General features: G+C 37.9%; 1 protein-coding gene across 1 annotated transcript; it reads left to right on the top strand.

The window, feature by feature from the left end:
• The first annotated feature begins 496 nt into the window (after positions 1 to 496).
• Positions 497 to 14128, top strand: LOC106954041 (interferon alpha/beta receptor 2-like). The gene is made up of 7 exons (XM_015043263.1): positions 497 to 937; positions 4428 to 4551; positions 6214 to 6392; positions 7288 to 7436; positions 8205 to 8364; positions 10004 to 10119; positions 13210 to 14128. The coding sequence occupies exons 1-7, from the start codon at positions 889 to 891 to the stop codon at positions 13813 to 13815; spliced, it is 1383 nt and encodes a 460-aa protein (XP_014898749.1). The 5' UTR covers positions 497 to 888; the 3' UTR covers positions 13816 to 14128.
• The last annotated feature ends 2306 nt before the right edge of the window (positions 14129 to 16434 follow it).

Below are 16434 nucleotides of genomic sequence, written 5' to 3'. Positions count from 1 at the left end.
ATTTGCTTATTTAAAAAATAATTATTTTGTGAAATGAGGAATTTTACACTGATGAATAAATAACAAGTCAGAAGTCTTCATATTTTCCCTGTTTGTATGTTGATTAAGAGACTTTACGTTCAGTCAAAGTTTAAGTTTTTTGTTTACTGATCATTTTTTTAAGCTGAGCCAGAGTTAAAGTTTGTTAAAATTGTAAATTAAACGATTTAACCTGTAAATTGTGAAGCTCTTCACATAAAAGGCTGGGTAGGTCACATGACTTCCTATCAACCGCTTCGTATTATGTTACATTTATTGTCAGTCGGACGTTTGATGTTAAATCTACATGCGGAAAAAGAAAGGGAATCGCAAGTAAGTAAATGTTTGAATTACCATCAGTAGCATATGTAATTATAACTGTAGAATCATACCGAGATAGTTTATAAAGTCTCCATTCATAAACTACCTGGGTATGATAGTTTATGAACGCTTCCTACAGAGGTTTCAAAAGTAACCGCATGTCAGTGAACGCACCAGCAGCAAGCGTACATATTACGGTTCCCAGGATGGGTTGTCCTCTGTCTGTGGTGGGAATATTTCCCTGAAGTCCTAATGGATGCCGCTGGGAAACCTCATACTTTCATTTCGAACCAGTTTCCGAGTAAAATTCCGTTCGGTTTCTGGAGTTTTACTGGTTCCGAGCGATGCTAGTCCGTGCTTAAGCTAGCGACACATTTCCGGGGAGTGGGCGTCTGTTCAGTGGGGTATCGTCCAAATATTTGGCGTTTACTGGACTCGTTGGGGAAATTGTTTATTTTTGCTAACTTTTAAAGAGAAGCGGTAAGTAAAGAGATAAGGAACATGAAAGCAGCTGAGTCCAGGAGAAGACGGTTCTGAGATGGTTCCGTCATGACTGAACTGCTGTGGATTCTCACCTGGCTGCCGCTGGCTCTGACAGGTGAGTTCAAAGTTTACCAAACAGAAACCCCAAAACACCTGGATTATTATGATTCTCTGAGCTTTTTTATGTTTTATCTATTTATTATCGGGTTCGGAGCTCATTGTGGACCCATAAACTGCAACACATGCTCAAATCGCAGAGACGGCACACTCGTATCTTGGCAGTGGCACTTCCGGGGACAGGTGCCACAGCTTAGTTTTGGCAGCTAACACAGGTTCTGTGGCAAATTGAATATCAATACAAATACGTTTATTTTGAACAAATCGACTAAATAAATGAATAAAAAATACATAAGTACAAACAAACAACAGTCACAAATTTGGTGGCATCTGTCACCGAATCTGTGGCAGTTGCATATTTAGATGTATTCTTTTTATTATTGTTTTTATTGATTTGTTTGAAGTAAACTTATTTATATCCATATTTAATATCCAATCTGCCACTGAATCTGTGTCAGCTTCCAGCAGCCGTGGCAGCTGACACGATTTGAGCTCTGTCCTTAAACTTGTTTGAGTCTTGGCATAGTGCGTTTTACTTTTTCACGATTCCTCACATTTCAGCCACAAAGTTCAAAGTTTTTATTTGGTTTTTATGTGACAGACTGCTATAAACAGAGCAGGGAAACTTGGAAGTAATTTGAAACTGACATGTTTTTGTTTTCAAGCTAACAGTGAGCATTTGTCATATCATTTATCATGATAAGTTTCTCATCATGATGATAATTTTGATTCATCATCATCATGATAAATTTCCGTTAATGAACTGTCAGGATTTTGAGTTCATCAGCAGCAGCAGCTTTATTAAAGACACAAATGGGTCCATAGAAAGATAATTTAAGAAAATTTAAAAAAGAAACAATCACATAAAAGATAATAATCACATATAGTCACTGATTTACAGAAAGGCTAGACAGCCAGTGATTCCGCATTCTGGACTTAAACCTGACTGAGCTTTGTGAAATATCTGTTAGTATCTGGATGATGTTGTTTGTAGAAACATGTAACCTCCACATAAACCTATACATAAGGTCAGAGGCGCAAAAAGTGGGTATGCAGCGTATGCAACGCATAGGGGCGCAGCACCAGAGGGTGCGCCAAAACCCCGTCTGGAGGGGGCGACACGCGGATTATGTTTTCCCATACAGTTCAGCGCCTCACGCTCCTTCACCTCTCGCACATAACGAGGTAAATGTAGCGAGTTTTACACTTCACGATTTATGTTTTCGCATCCACCTGAATAATGTGTAGTTGCGCTACTGCATAAGGTTTCATAAGACAGCATGAAGAGTGGAGACACCAACACCAACTGACCAGCACTGACCCACCTCTGCATCCTAAGCAGCATCCTCATTCCGTCATTGTAAGCCACTTGGAGTTTCTGTAAACTGCTTTGTTTCTACTGTCTCCATAAGTGACCAGCATACAGAGGAGTGCAGTATGCTGACACTTTCACTGAGGCAGAACACATCCTGAATTTGCGTACCAGCATGTTGGCTTGTGCATACATTAAGCAACGTTGTCTGTAAATGTCCATCAGTGTCATCAGTCAGGTCATCAGTTATATAATGTCCCAGGTATTTGACAGCACTGCACACTTTAAGAACACCAGGTAAGGAGAAATCAGGAAGTACCAACCAACTTCTGATCCTCCTTGGTTCTTATAACCATAATGTTACTTTTCAGTGTGTTGTACATAATGCCATACTCCTGACCATACTGTGAGCAGGTCCTCAATAACTGTTGAAGACCAGCACTAAGAACTAAATATAACTAAATCATCAGCAAATATCAGATGGTTAATTATGGTCCCACCAACAACACACCCTGTCACACAGTGTTGTAGCCACTTTGATAAATCATCCACATTAAAAAGAGGAGACAAAATACTTCCCTGTCTAACCCCGTTCCTTATTTTAAGAGGCGCTGACGCACAATTACCCCATTTTATGTATATTAACTGATGCATGAAACAAAAGGACACATTTCTAATGATAAATCTGGGAACCCCTCTGTTGTGTAGCTTATAAAATAACTTTTCATGATTAACCTGATAAAAGCCTTCGAGACATCAGTAAAACACATAAAAAACAAATCTAAAATCTTTCAAAGCGAAGACACTCATATCTGTGCCATGCTGTGATTTAAAACCAAACTGGCTATCCAAGGAGAAAATGTTCTGTCTCATTTACGGTCATGTAATCCTCTCCAGAACCTTGGATAGTACACTGGCTAAAGCTATGGGTCGATAATTATCCCTGTTGTTTATTTTACCAGCTTTATCCTTTATAATAGGCACTAATATAACAGCTAAAAGCAAATCAGGCAAAATGCAATGGACTAAAAACCCAGTAAAACGCAGAGCAAGCAAAGCAAAGAGTTTTCTGCTTACTTTTTTTTCCCACTGTTCAATGAAAGCATGAAAAAAATCATAAATATAATTAAGTATAGTCACAATTTGCAGTTTAATTGTATGAATCGCATTTCCTTATATGACTTAAAGAAGTGCATTACAAATAGGAATGTTTTACAAGAGCAGTATTTGTGTTTGGGGCTTTTGTTGCTGTGACACAGTCATATGGCCTTGCAGTTTCCTAAAAAAAAAAAAAAAAAATCGATCAATAATTGTTCTTGCATTGTTATGATCAGGGTTGCTTCAAATGATTAATTTAGCTATTTTGACAAATAATTGGATAAAATTATTTCTATCATTTTCTTATTTTTGTTTCTATTTTTATTTGTAATTTTTATTTTGTCATTTTCATTTTTAGTTTTAGACCCGGCCCCGGTCTTTCTGCATGGAGTTTGCATGTTCTCCCTGTGCATGCGTGGGTTTTCTCCAGGCTCTCCGGTTTCCTCCCACAGTCCAAAAACATGACTGTCAGGTTAATTGGCCTCTCCAAATTGTCCCTAGGTGTGAGTGTGAGTGTACTTGGTTGTGTGTCTCTGTGTTGCCCTGCGACAGACTGGCGACCTGCCCAGGGTGTACCCTGCCTCTCGCCCGGAACGTTAGCTGGAGATAGGCACCAGCACCCCTCCCGACCCCACTGAGGGACAAGGGTGAAAGAAAATGGATGGATGGATGGATTTTTAGTTTTTTTTAAACATTTTGTTTTTTTAAATCATTTTAAATTTTTTGTTTTTGTTCTGTGCATAGGTTCAGTGAAAGAAACTTTTCAAAACATAAAATTTTGTTATATTTTTGTTTATTTTGTCCCTTCTATAAAGTAAAAATACTAGAAACAAGACATTAGTAACTGTAATAAATAATATATTAGTGAATTGAAAGTCTTTTTTAGTTATTTTGGATTGTTTGTTTAGCTGGAAAAGTATAAAAACTTGGGAAAAGTTCGTGAATTTCGGAAAAGTATATGATACTATAGTGGATGATCTGTAAACCTTATTTTTCCCCATGATTGAAAATATATTTACCATTAAAACTTGCATTTTGTCCCCTTCTGCTTACCGTGCTGGTTGTTTTTGTGTTGCAGCTGTGAGTGGGCTCCCAGCACCACTAAACGTCAAGGTGACCTTGGATCAGTCGGGTTACATGCTGACATGGGAACAAGGGGCAGGAACCCCCAGTGGGACGTATTTCAGCGTTCATACCGCCAGGTGGGTCTCACCTGGTGGCGTCTCTGAGTGGAAACCGCTGCAGGCTGCTGTGGTTTCAACGGTGCAGAGGAGTCACTGTTTGTGTTGAGAGACTCTCACCCAGAGAGAAACCTGGAGATCCATGAGGAGTTTCACTTCAGGAAATGTTTCCTAAACAAACCAGCAGCCGCTACCCAGGAATCCGGATAATATCAGATTTCAATTAAAGCTACTGGGACCAAACGACTTTGTCAGCCGTTTCATCTACGGTTACAGTTTATTTATGTAGTAATTAATCACCTACTTTACTGGATTAACAGATATAATCCATACCAGTTTGTTAAAATCCTGTCTGAATGTTGAATTTAATTTAACTTTCCATTAACAATTGTTATGACAAATCTAAATGAGGAAATGTGTCTGTAGTTACTAAAACTTAACTTTGTGGTTATATTTGGAAAAACTACACCACTGCAATCTATTAATACAGCTGAGTAAGCTTGTTGCAATAAGCAATAAATCAATTAATCTCATGATAAATTAAAATGAGCTCGATAATTTGCATGATTATTTTTTTCTCTATTTCTACCAAAAACTGGATGACTAAAGTCTTCAGTCTCAACAAGCCCTTTCTTGGAGGATAATTTTGTTTACACAGGCATCAGTATCCATTTTATTTGTTTTGTTTATTTATTTTATATATTTAAAAAGTCTTCCGGTTCCAGACATAAATGTTTGTTACAAATTAAAATTTATTGATCTTTGAGAGGGTGAACTTACTTGTCTTATGATGCCATTACCGTTAAATTACTTGGAAAATTGTCTCAAAACATCAGTATTATGGTTTATCTCAATAACTCCTGGGAGAATTTATCATCCAGCTAAATGTTATTGAGACAGGCCAAACTCATTTTTGGATAATAAGATTTTAGTTTGAACAGTTCTGTTTTCAGAATGAGCTGTTTCAGGGCGTCCTGTCACTTTAAATCCAAATAAGCTGATACCGGCCACACACTCACCAAAATGGCTACAAACAGATTGAATTCAAATTAAAAAATACTCTATTGATCCCACATGGATAGATGTGCAATTATACAATTGTACATATGTGAAAAGCAGAAGTGGAGCCTCCTCCACAACCAACAAGAATGCAGGAAATGGTTTCTGGATGGTAAGTTGACAACAAAACACTTGTCTTTTCCAGCAGCCATTATGCTGCCATTATGCTGCTGGGAAAGACAACTCTGCTGGGGTTGCTAGGTAACGGATGGAATTCTGCTGGGGTTGCTAGGTAACAGATGGAACTCTGCTGGGGTTGCTAAGTAACTGCATAGTTCCAGTCAATTCTGACTTTTTGAAATAACTTATTTTCCACACTCAAAAAAAAAACATTAAATTATTTCCAAACTAAACAGCTGGATGACTTTTTTTAAGGGGTTTTTGTTGTTTTTAGAAGTAGTTGAGACCCAAATGGAAGTATGGTACAAAAACATCCAAAATGTGAATTTTCCATAATAGGTTTGCTTAAAAAAAACTGCTCCTTTAGTTAATGGGAGGAGGAAAGCTCAGTTTAGATAACCTTAGATCGTTTATTGTTTTTAATTTGAGACTCATGGTGAACATAGACATTAAAAATTATTTCAACCCAAATCTCTTGTTTTCTGCTTGGTTTTCCCTCTCCAGTCAGAACTCAAACCACCAGTTAATCCTGGTATCCGGCTGCCAACGCGTTCAGAAACCACTGACCTGCAACCTGACTGAAACATTTGGAGACCTACTGCATATCTTTAACATCGAGGTGAAGGCTCACCTGGGGAACAACACATCCCAGCCAGCCAAACTTGGAGAATATAAACCAATAGGTGAGTTATCTCCATGTTTGGAGCAGGGCTAGCATAGCTTTGGTATTAAAGAGGCTTCTTTGTCTGAATCACTTCATTTTTTATTATTTTTATTAAACTGGTTATTACATGTTGTTTTATTTCAAAAGGGAAAATGTGCATTGCATAATATGACAGAGTTAGCCATAAAGGCTAGTTTTCATCTGCAGTCCCTTAAGGTTCAATAATATAAAAACAGGTTTCGGTAATACTTTATTTGACACAGTGCTGTTATAAACATGACATAATACCTATGATGAACTTGAGGGAGTCTTCATGAATGTCTGGCTTACAGTTTTAATGTAAATGTGCTTTAAAAGTTGCATTATTTGGTAAATAATTAAATTTTTATGCAAAGTTGCATTAAAACCTACATTAAAAATCAGGTAGAAGAGTCAACTCTGCATTAAAAGTGTCATTTACCGAATGACGCTTGATGACAACAGCCCAAAACATTCATGAAGACTCCTTCATGTTCATGACAGGCGCCACGTCAGTCTTATGCTCACCTCTTTAAATACAGACTTACCCAAGCTTCTTCCAAAAATGGGAATAATAATGATGAACCAAATGAACATTAAGTTACAAATTTAAGAAGAATAAAAAGCACAAATGTTCACCACAGTACATAAAAACAGAAGTTTTTCCTTGGTTGGTTAGTTTGCTCTTAAATTCTGATCTGAGGTTTGTTTTTTGCAGTATCAAATGAAAGCAATCTGAGGAGCGATGCCACTCCTTTAAATGGTTCACGTTCAGTTATTTTAATGGCCGCCTCGGGGAAACTTCCATAATTATCGACATGTTTGCACTCATCTGATGACTGAGCTTTGCCTTTTGGTTCGTAAATCATGTGATCGTCGTGTCTCTGCCCTGCCAGCCCACCTGCCTCTGCCCAGCCTGAACGTGGCATCCTGCAGAACCAAACTCTGCCTGCGCTTCCTGCCTCCGTACTCACGCTTCCAGGAGAACTACGACAAGATCGATTACGAACTTCAGATCAAGAGCAGCCACACCGGCATACCCGAGGTACCGATTTATAAATGGAGCCGGTTTCAGCAGCCTGGATGGTTCCTGTTAGCATCATTAGAACTTAAAGGGGTTAAACTTTCATACGACTTGCTGAGCAGGAATCACAAATATCTTCATGTGATGTGGTTTAAAAAGCCTGCAGCAGTATGAGGTTACCACGGGATTTATTCAGGATGTCCGAAGAAGAGATGTTTCTCTTCCTGGAAATAATCTAAATACAGGAACTGTTTTCAAGTTCAGAGATAAAATCTTTCAAACCTGCAATGCAAGTGGAGATTATCGGCAAGATATTAAAACTAGAACCTCAGCACAACTCGGATTAAACAGAAAACGCAACTTTAACAATGACTTAAGTCTCATCATGCTGTTATAACCTGCTGCAAACAATTAATCGTGATTAATCGATGGTTGAAATAATCACCAACTAAGTTAGTAATCGATTTGTCGTTAACTATTGTGCCAACATAATAATAATATTTCTTGTTAAACAAAAATGTGGCCCCGATAATTCACAGAATAGATGACTGAAACAAAAAAGCCACTTTCTGGAAATATTTTCTGTCATTTATTTTTTGGGGAAAAAAATTGCATTAAAATTGGAGATCGGATCTGTTATGAACAGAGTCTGAGATTTCATGTTTACGCCGTACAGCCCTACATCTGAAGGTATATAAACTGATGTTTTTGTTATTTTTAATTTTAAAAAAATCACAGTTTTGTCAGTTGTTTTGCTGTGTCACATCCCCGTTCTTCTCTTCATGTCAGACCCTGGAAATTCACTCCCTGAAAAACACGGAAATTGTGATGGATCTGGTTCCGGGCAGAAATTACTGCGTCTCGATCCGGTTCAATGACCGTGTGTCTAACCTGTCGTCCAACTTCAGCCGGCCTGAATGCATTTCCATCCCAGGACCCTTTTCTTCAGGTGGAAACACTTTTCCTGTTTTCTAAATGATCCAGTCTGTATTTACACAGTTCACCTGTTTTTATTGGATAAACAAGTTAATTAATGTTTTTATTGAGCTGCTGCAATGTCTGAGGAACAAAATCAATATGAGGTTTGTGTGGAAAAACTCAGATTTCTAAATATTTTTATCAACTTAATTGAATTCTTCTTCATTTACTTTTCCTAAAGTCCAAAGAAATTAAGTGTTGCTCTTTTGACTAATATTGGGATCCTAATCTTCTGAGCCCATTTGTGTTTAAACAAGAAAAAATAAGAGGACAAAGTGTGAAATTTAAATAAAAATAGAAAAATTAAACAAAATAAACCATTGTTTACAGTTGAAACCAGAAGATTACATATTTCTGTGTTCAGATGTATAAAAACACTTGTATTTTTCCTCACTATAAAGTGCAATCAGAGTTTATCTTTTTATGTTGGTTAGAATTAGTAAATTATTTCTATTAAATGCCAGAAAACTAAGCAGGAGCATTTTTTTAAATGTATTTTTTTTTACTTTCTTTGTATATTGTCTTTAAAGTATTTAATTTGAGCAATAAGGGCTCCTTATTTGGATTGTTTAAATATAATGAACATGTATTATTCCTAATTTCTCAATGAATTATAGAACTTTATAATTGTAATAAAGGTAGTTTTATACATTATGTTTATATTTTTGTTAAATTAGTGGTTTATTCTCAGACCAGTCAGGTGTATGTCATGTGTGAGACATTTACAAATATAACATTTTAGTTTTCTTGTCCCTACAGTAGAATAATAATAATAGTAATAAATTATACCATGTAATAGTAAATCAACACTGCCTGTTTTTGGTGATGGATTGTTTTTATCTTCAAAGTGTGGTTCTAGAAAATTTTGAAAAATGTTTGATTGTACTTTGTGAAAAGTGTATGGACCCTGATAGAAATCTTAAAAAAAACGTACCGTATTTTCCGCACTATAAGGCGCACTTTCAATGAATGGCCTATTTTAAAACTTTTTTCATATATAAGGCGCATAGAATAGACGCTACAGTAGAGGCTGGAGTTACGTTATACATCCACTAGATGGAGCTGCACTAAAGGATGAATGTCTAAAGCCACTTTGTTGATATAAAGAATGTCAACAAAACAGTCCGACTCCGGTTGGCCAGGGAAGCCTTCCGCGACTGGGCCGGATGATGGTCACCCTTCTTCGTTCGCGCACAGCATGTTGGTGGAGAACGTGGTGCTAAATGACCTGCAGACGACCTGATTATAGACGGTCGTCTATAGATAGGTCAGTCAAACTTTATTAACAAACCAGCGTTCTGACAACTATCCCAGCATGCACCACGCGCTTCTTCTTCTTCTACGGGGAAAATGAAGTCAGTGGCTGCTTACCGTAGTTGCTAGACCTGTTGTGGCTCAATATTGGTCCACATATAAGGACTGGATTATAAGGCGCACTGTCGGCTTTTGAGGAAATTGAAGGTTTTTAGGTGCGCCTTATAGTGTGGAAAATACGGTATTAATGAGGAAATAAATCCTGTGTTTGAAAGGAAAAAGGCCCAGTCAGTTTCTGCCATGATGAAGGCGTTTTCTCTGGATTAATCTGTTAAAATAATGTGTCCTCCATGCAGACGCAGTTGTTTCTGCAGTGCTGAGTTTATTGGTGATGGCCGTCATCGTCATCATCGCTCTGCTGTTCTGGACCGGTTTCATCTGTCTGAAACGGAGTCCGATGCCGTCGGTTCTGGTGAGTAAAACGCAGCCGGCCGGTAAAACGGAAAATGACTTTAATTTTTCCGTGGTAGGATGATTTAATCTTGCATATTCTGGTTTTCCTTTTTCCTGTGTGATTTCTTTTTTTTTTTTGCGCAAACTTTTGCCTTGCACGCAGACTCATGGCGGCTGCTGCTGTGGCTACCGCAAACTAGCTGCTAATATACTTTTGTTAGCTAATTAGCTTTTAAATTAGCTAACATTAGCTATGTTTAAATTTATCGTCTGACTGGATAACGTTCATCTTCGCCAGTTGCCAACACGTACCATTTATTTATTTGCAATTTTCTTGTGAACATTTCTGTCTTGATAAGTCTTAAATTCTTTTCACAATGGTCTTAAAAAGTCTTAAATTTGAGTTGGTGAGGTCAAAAGTCCTCTTTTCCGGTGAAGAAAAAGTCTGAATTTTATTTTAAAATAGACTCTGGATGGTTTGGGTCAGCATGTCTGGTTCTGCTGGTTCTGGTCCACTGGGTTCCACAGTCAACAAACATACTTTTCAGAAAACCTAGCATTTTTTTCTTTCTTTTAGGATCTAATGTAATATTCAGACTTTTTTTTGTCCGTTGAAATTGAAGCCTCAGTTTGGATTAACGGCGTGAGGCTGGCACATTTAGAGATTTCTGAGAAAACTGCTTCAAACGTTTCTGTGAAGAAATAAAAACAGCGCAGTGGTTTCTGACAGGAAGCTGACTTCGAGGAAGAGCACTCAGAGCAAACCTTTCACTTTGTCCTTACATGAAGGTAACAGAAATGGGTTTCAGGTCATCTCACCGCTCCAATATGCCGATTGTTTTCAATGATGCGCTTTACAGTTTAAACACCACAGGCTGTTCTCTATAACCATTGCAGGCGCCTTTCTATCACATCGAAACCCACATAAATGTCTGCTGTGCAAATATACTTTAAAACATGAGGATCAAGTAATGCAGCCATTAAAGGGAAGTTTAATGGCTGCATCATCAGGGAGTAAAACACTCCCTGCTACATTAAAAACTTTTCAATTTCAAACTGTTTGAAAGACTGAACATTTGTGATAACAGGAAGGAACCACAGCTACCATGTCAGCACTCTTAGATTGGAGACTTGGCCTTGGTTGTTTTTTTATCTGTGGTCTGCAACACCGAGACAAAACGGAAGCACCCATCTGCAGAGACCATGCAGTTTCCAGTGAATATCTCATGGTAGTTTTGCATGCGTTATTTCCCCCCTGGGAAACTTGCTTGCTACTGGCGTAACTTTGCATAAATAATCTTATGGGAAAAAAATTAATTTTTAAATGAGAAATAATGCTGTCATTCTAATTCCCTACATTTAACACAGAAAAGCAACATTTATTCCTTCTCCTGCTAAAATAATTATCCCTGACATGGATAATTGTACTTGTGGCATTTTTACAGTATAAGTTTTCTATCTGTATCTAATCTCGTCTATCTTTATGTCTCTCTAGCTATGTTACGCCCCCAAGGTCTAGGGGTCCAGGGGCAGTAACATAAAATGTGTCCGGAGCGACAGTGTAAAGTAAAAATGATTTATTACAAAATAAAGTTTCACAAAACAATACAATTTAACCCAATTAATGCAAAACAAAAGGGATTAACAAACTCAAGAATGTCAGGTACAAATTAAAGTTACAAAAGTCCAAACTCCTGTCAGGTTAATTGGCCTCTCCAAATTGTCCCTAGGTGTGAGTGTACTTGGTTGTGTGTCTCTGTGTTGCCCTGCGACAGACTGGCGACCTGTCCAGGGTGTACCCTGCCTCTCGCCCGGAACGTTAGCTGGAGATGGGCACCAGCACCCCTCCCAACCCCACTGAGGGACAAGGGTGAAAGAAAATGGATGGATGGATGGATGGAAGTCCAAACAAGTCAGTTCAAAGTAAACTCAAAATAAACCACAAAAAGAAAACAACGCAAAGAAAAACACACATACAAAGGGGAGGCTGCAGGAACACACAGCCTCCCAAACTCAGGCTTCTAACTCATACTTAACTGGAGCAAAGTCAAAGTAGCTAAACTGGACAAACAGGAACAAGCAAAGACCAAGCCAGCTTAAAACCTGTCTAGAGCAGTTGCAACTACCAAAACAAGAGGAGGCAGCTTCACAAAACCTCTTCAAAATAGCTGCCCCCCTAGAAGAATGGATTCAGGAGCCTTTATAGGGTGCAGGTGGGCCTCATCAACGTCTGATTGGCTTGACAATCCTCTGCTGGTCCAATGGTGTAGCTGCTTTCCTACAGCCTCCAGGCAGCCAATCAGGAAGATGTGCTCTCACAGCTGAACCTGCATAACAGAAGGGAGCCTGAACAGCCTCAAGAGGCCGGGGTCCGTAACAAGCTAATCTTATGTCTTTTTCTGTATCGAGCTAATCCTATCTTTGTCTTTTTAGCTGTTCTTCTGTATCTCTGTCTCTAGGTTATCTTATCTATCCTCAGCTGGATAAGTAATCAGTCTTATCTAGTGGCTAGCCTGCAGTCTGCAGCTTTACCAACATGCTGCTCGGAGCTAGCTATGCTAGCATTAACCAATACACTAACATGCTGTTATGCATTTATAGGCTTAATGAAGCTGAACAGTCTAACTTGGTGAGCTGCCAACTAGGCTGAGCAGTTTTACTGTCAAGCTCAAAATTATTCATAGCCCTGACAGAATCAGTGGAATAATCTTCATTACAGCAGCCCGACCTTTGTATGAGTCTATTTGTAATTTGTCATTTTAAGACAGGAAGTCTGTCACTAAATGCACTAAATGTTAGTTAGCCATTTGTTCTGCTTAAATTTCAGCAGATTTCAGCTAATGATCAGCTTCTTCTGCAGTTTTCAGCTAACTTTTTCTGCTCTGGTAGTATGTCAGGTGGAAATATTTCTAGTTTTAAGAATTTGTGACAAAATTCTTGCAATGTCCCTTTTTTATTGTATTCATTTAATGAATACAATAAAGGATTTCACTGTCTTTGCTACATTATATTCCTGATGCGTTCAGGAAAATATTTTAAAGTTTTCTGAAAAAGTTTTTAATCTCCAGATGTTGTAAATCTGAACCTACTTTTCCTGTCTCTCCACCAGACCTCCATTTTTCACTTAGAAGAAGTGAAAGTTTCGTCCTGTGGAGACGCCCCGTCGTCTCTGCTGAACATCAGGTCGATGGCGCCCCCTGCAGGCAAGAGGACCTCCAGCAGTTCAGAGGAATCGGACGAGGAGAGCTGCAGAGAAACCTCCGGTATGAGCTCCTCTGGAGCAAACTACGCTCCGCGTCAGGGCGCCAACCCGCTCTCCTCCACCTCATCATCTTCATCATCCTTATCTTCACCTTCCAAACCGGAACCTCCACCCAACCGGACCCCAGACTCGCAGCACGAGGTCCTAGTTGTTATAGAACATCGGCCTGGAGCTGAACAGAAACTTGATAGTTTAGAAGAAAGGAGAACTGAGGAAGAGGAGGCAGCGGTGAACGTTGGCCAGGAAGTGAACCTCCTCACTTTGACGTTCGGCTGTCTGGAGAAGCAGGAGGAAGAGGAGGCGACGGAGGAGGAAGAAGGCTGCCCAGATGTTCCAGATGAGTTGAGCGCTCTGGCAGCTCCTCTGGTTCAGCCTGCTGATGATGCCGCGACGTCATGCTGTACTGATGAAGATTACGATGACTGGGACTACATGCACAGACAGGCGATGTGATGCATCCTCAATCCGGTCTGGATCAGCTGGACTGACCCGGTTCTGGTCAAGAATACATTTCCTCTCCATCTTCTTTAGAACAATTCTACATGTAGATTTGTGATAAAATTGGACCTTCCTGTGTCAGTCGCTCCATGTTGGCACTTCAGATCATTTAGTGGAAGACCTTCAACCTCCCCAAATCCAGGCCAGTTTTTTTTGTTTGTTTGTTTTTTAGATTAACAAAGTTATTATCATTTTGACATCATTAACCAATCTAATAATAATAAAGGCATATTTATGCAAGTATACCAACTCAAAGATAAAAAAAAAACTTTTAATTTCTACAGAATATTTATCTGGAAAACAAAACAACAATGATTAAAATAAAATAAATTATGAAGTCTCCATAAGGAAAATTGACTGAGACATGGAAAACTGGCAAAAGGGGCAGGGAGAGCAAACTAACTACTTAGTTCTCATCTCAAATGTTTATCAAAATAATGGTGGTTTTTCAACGATGTTACTGGGGATCATCATTTTAAGGATTGTTGTCCAAACCTATTTTAACTTATTGTGCAATTAATTGATTTATTGCTTATTGTGACGAGCAATAATAGCCCTGCAAACACAAGTATTACTCTTGAAAAACACTCCTGTGTAAAAGTTTCCGAGGCCAGTCACATAAAAAATTATTTATATAATTAGACTGAAATTATAAATGCTTTTAATCATATTTTCACATTTATTGATGCTTTCATTCTGTTTCCCAAGTCTCCTGTTCGATGGTTTATGTTAGTTTATCTGTTCTGCTCTGTAAAGCAGTTTTTATACTTATATTTGGTTTCTACTGCTTCTAAAAACAGCCAGATCACTAAACTAAAACAACATTCAGAAGTTTTTTGTTGGCAATAAGTTATCCATTTCAAAAACCTCCCAAATGTTGCGATACAAATCAGCAGGTACTGCCTTTCACCCAGCAACGCCAGCCCGTCACCTAGCAACCCAAACGGAACTCCAGAATGTTTGGTTAGCTTTGCGTCAATCCGATGGCTCATAATCGCCTCATTTCTAACTTTAACCGCCCGCTTTCTCGTTTTTACACCAAGCAGGTATTTCTTTCAGATTCTTCTGGCATTTCTTTTAACATTTACATGAAGCAAAAGGGCCAATTACTATTTTTCTGAGTATTATTTTAAAGTTCAGCTGTGAAATGAAAATATTTTCTCATGTTTTGCTCCTGGACTGCAAAAACACAAAATATGACAAAGTATTTTTAGTCTAGTGCACTTGAAATGAGACAAAAACTTATAATAACCTTTCAGCAAAATGTAGGAGTTTGTTTTAAGTGAATAATTCCTTAATGTTGATGAAAAATTTGTTTTGCTGGCAAATTATTTTACTTGCATGACATTTTTCTCAGGTTAATGTGGGAATGTTAATATTAAGGAATTGTTTGCCTAAACCAAACTTGCTGAAAAGTAACATTTATTTGTTTTTGTCTTATTTTCAAGTGTACTGAAATATTTCCACTAGACTAAAAATACTTGGTAAGATTGTGTTTTTGCAGTGTTTTTCACTAGTTACAGTATTTTATTGTTGTATCTGTTTGTCTTTTTTTCCAAATGGACTTTTAAAGGTGAATCATGAACCAATAGCTGTGCAGGTATACCACATTACCTTGTTTTCCCCTGTAATGACTGATAACTGAGAACAGTCGGCTCATTTAGATAAAGATGCACTGATTTTTTTCTGTAATTTTGTTCTGTAAAGCCATTTTTGGTCTGTAAACACCTCAGCCAATTAGATTTACCTATTTTTAGTTCATTAATAGTAATTAGACACAGTTTAGGAAGGTTTTGAAGCATAACTTGGGGGAAATTGTTGTAATTTGTGCTGTGTAATTTGATTTAGTGTTTTATGTTGGTTAAAAAAAGCACAATCAGGAACTCCTAAGTTTTGTTTTTGTTTTGATAAAAGTTGATGTTAACCCAGGTGGTTAACTCTTTCCAAATCTGTCAGATTCCTGCAGCTACTTCAGTCTGGATGTTTTGGTGAAATGTTGCCATTTTTTTTGTTTTGTTTAAATGTTCATTTTGTTATCCTGACTGTTCGATCAAATTCGCCTCATCAGCTCACCTTGTTCAGCCATAATCGGTTTTCCTGTGAAATTGGACCGCTCCGTATGGAACGCTCTGTCTGTTGCATCTTTTATATTTTTGTATTTTGCACTGATGATGGGAAAATTAAAACTAAATTGTACAAAAAACTTTTTTAAAAACTTGATAGTCTTTTTTTCATTTTAAATTCAGCATGTTGTGTAATTTTCTCCATTTTTTATGATTGACAACGCTTCCAGCTGGATGGTTTCCAGTATTCAGTCACTGGTTTGATTTATTCATTTAGCAAGTTGAGTTTATTTAATGTTTTATAAGATCTCCAACACGGCGAATGATGGGACCTCCACCATGTTTTACTGCTGGATTTACACTCATTGAGACTTTAAACCAAATAAATAATATTTAAATTATTAATGTTGGACAATCTGCAGTATTTGGCTTCAATTAAATTCAAATTTAAATATATTTCCTTATTGTAACTTATTTTATTGTGATTCTAGTTTTTGATTCTTTATTTCAT

This window comes from Poecilia latipinna, unplaced genomic scaffold (assembly GCF_001443285.1).
Source record: "Poecilia latipinna isolate Pla-1442-1.1 unplaced genomic scaffold, P_latipinna-1.0 Scaffold622, whole genome shotgun sequence".
Classification (NCBI taxonomy): Eukaryota; Metazoa; Chordata; class Actinopteri; order Cyprinodontiformes; family Poeciliidae; genus Poecilia; species Poecilia latipinna.
This window is presented reverse-complemented; position numbering and strand designations above follow the sequence as displayed.

Bases quoted from the DNA above. Each gene is read 5' to 3' on its own strand.
- LOC106954041 (XM_015043263.1), top strand. From the start codon at position 889: ATGACTGAACTGCTGTGGATTCTCACCTGGCTGCCGCTGGCTCTGACA. The intron at 4,552-6,213 runs GTGGGTCTCACC...TTCCCTCTCCAG, and splicing joins TTCAGCGTTCATACCGCCAG to TCAGAACTCAAACCACCAGT. The intron at 8,365-10,003 runs GTGGAAACACTT...TCCTCCATGCAG, and splicing joins CCCAGGACCCTTTTCTTCAG to ACGCAGTTGTTTCTGCAGTG.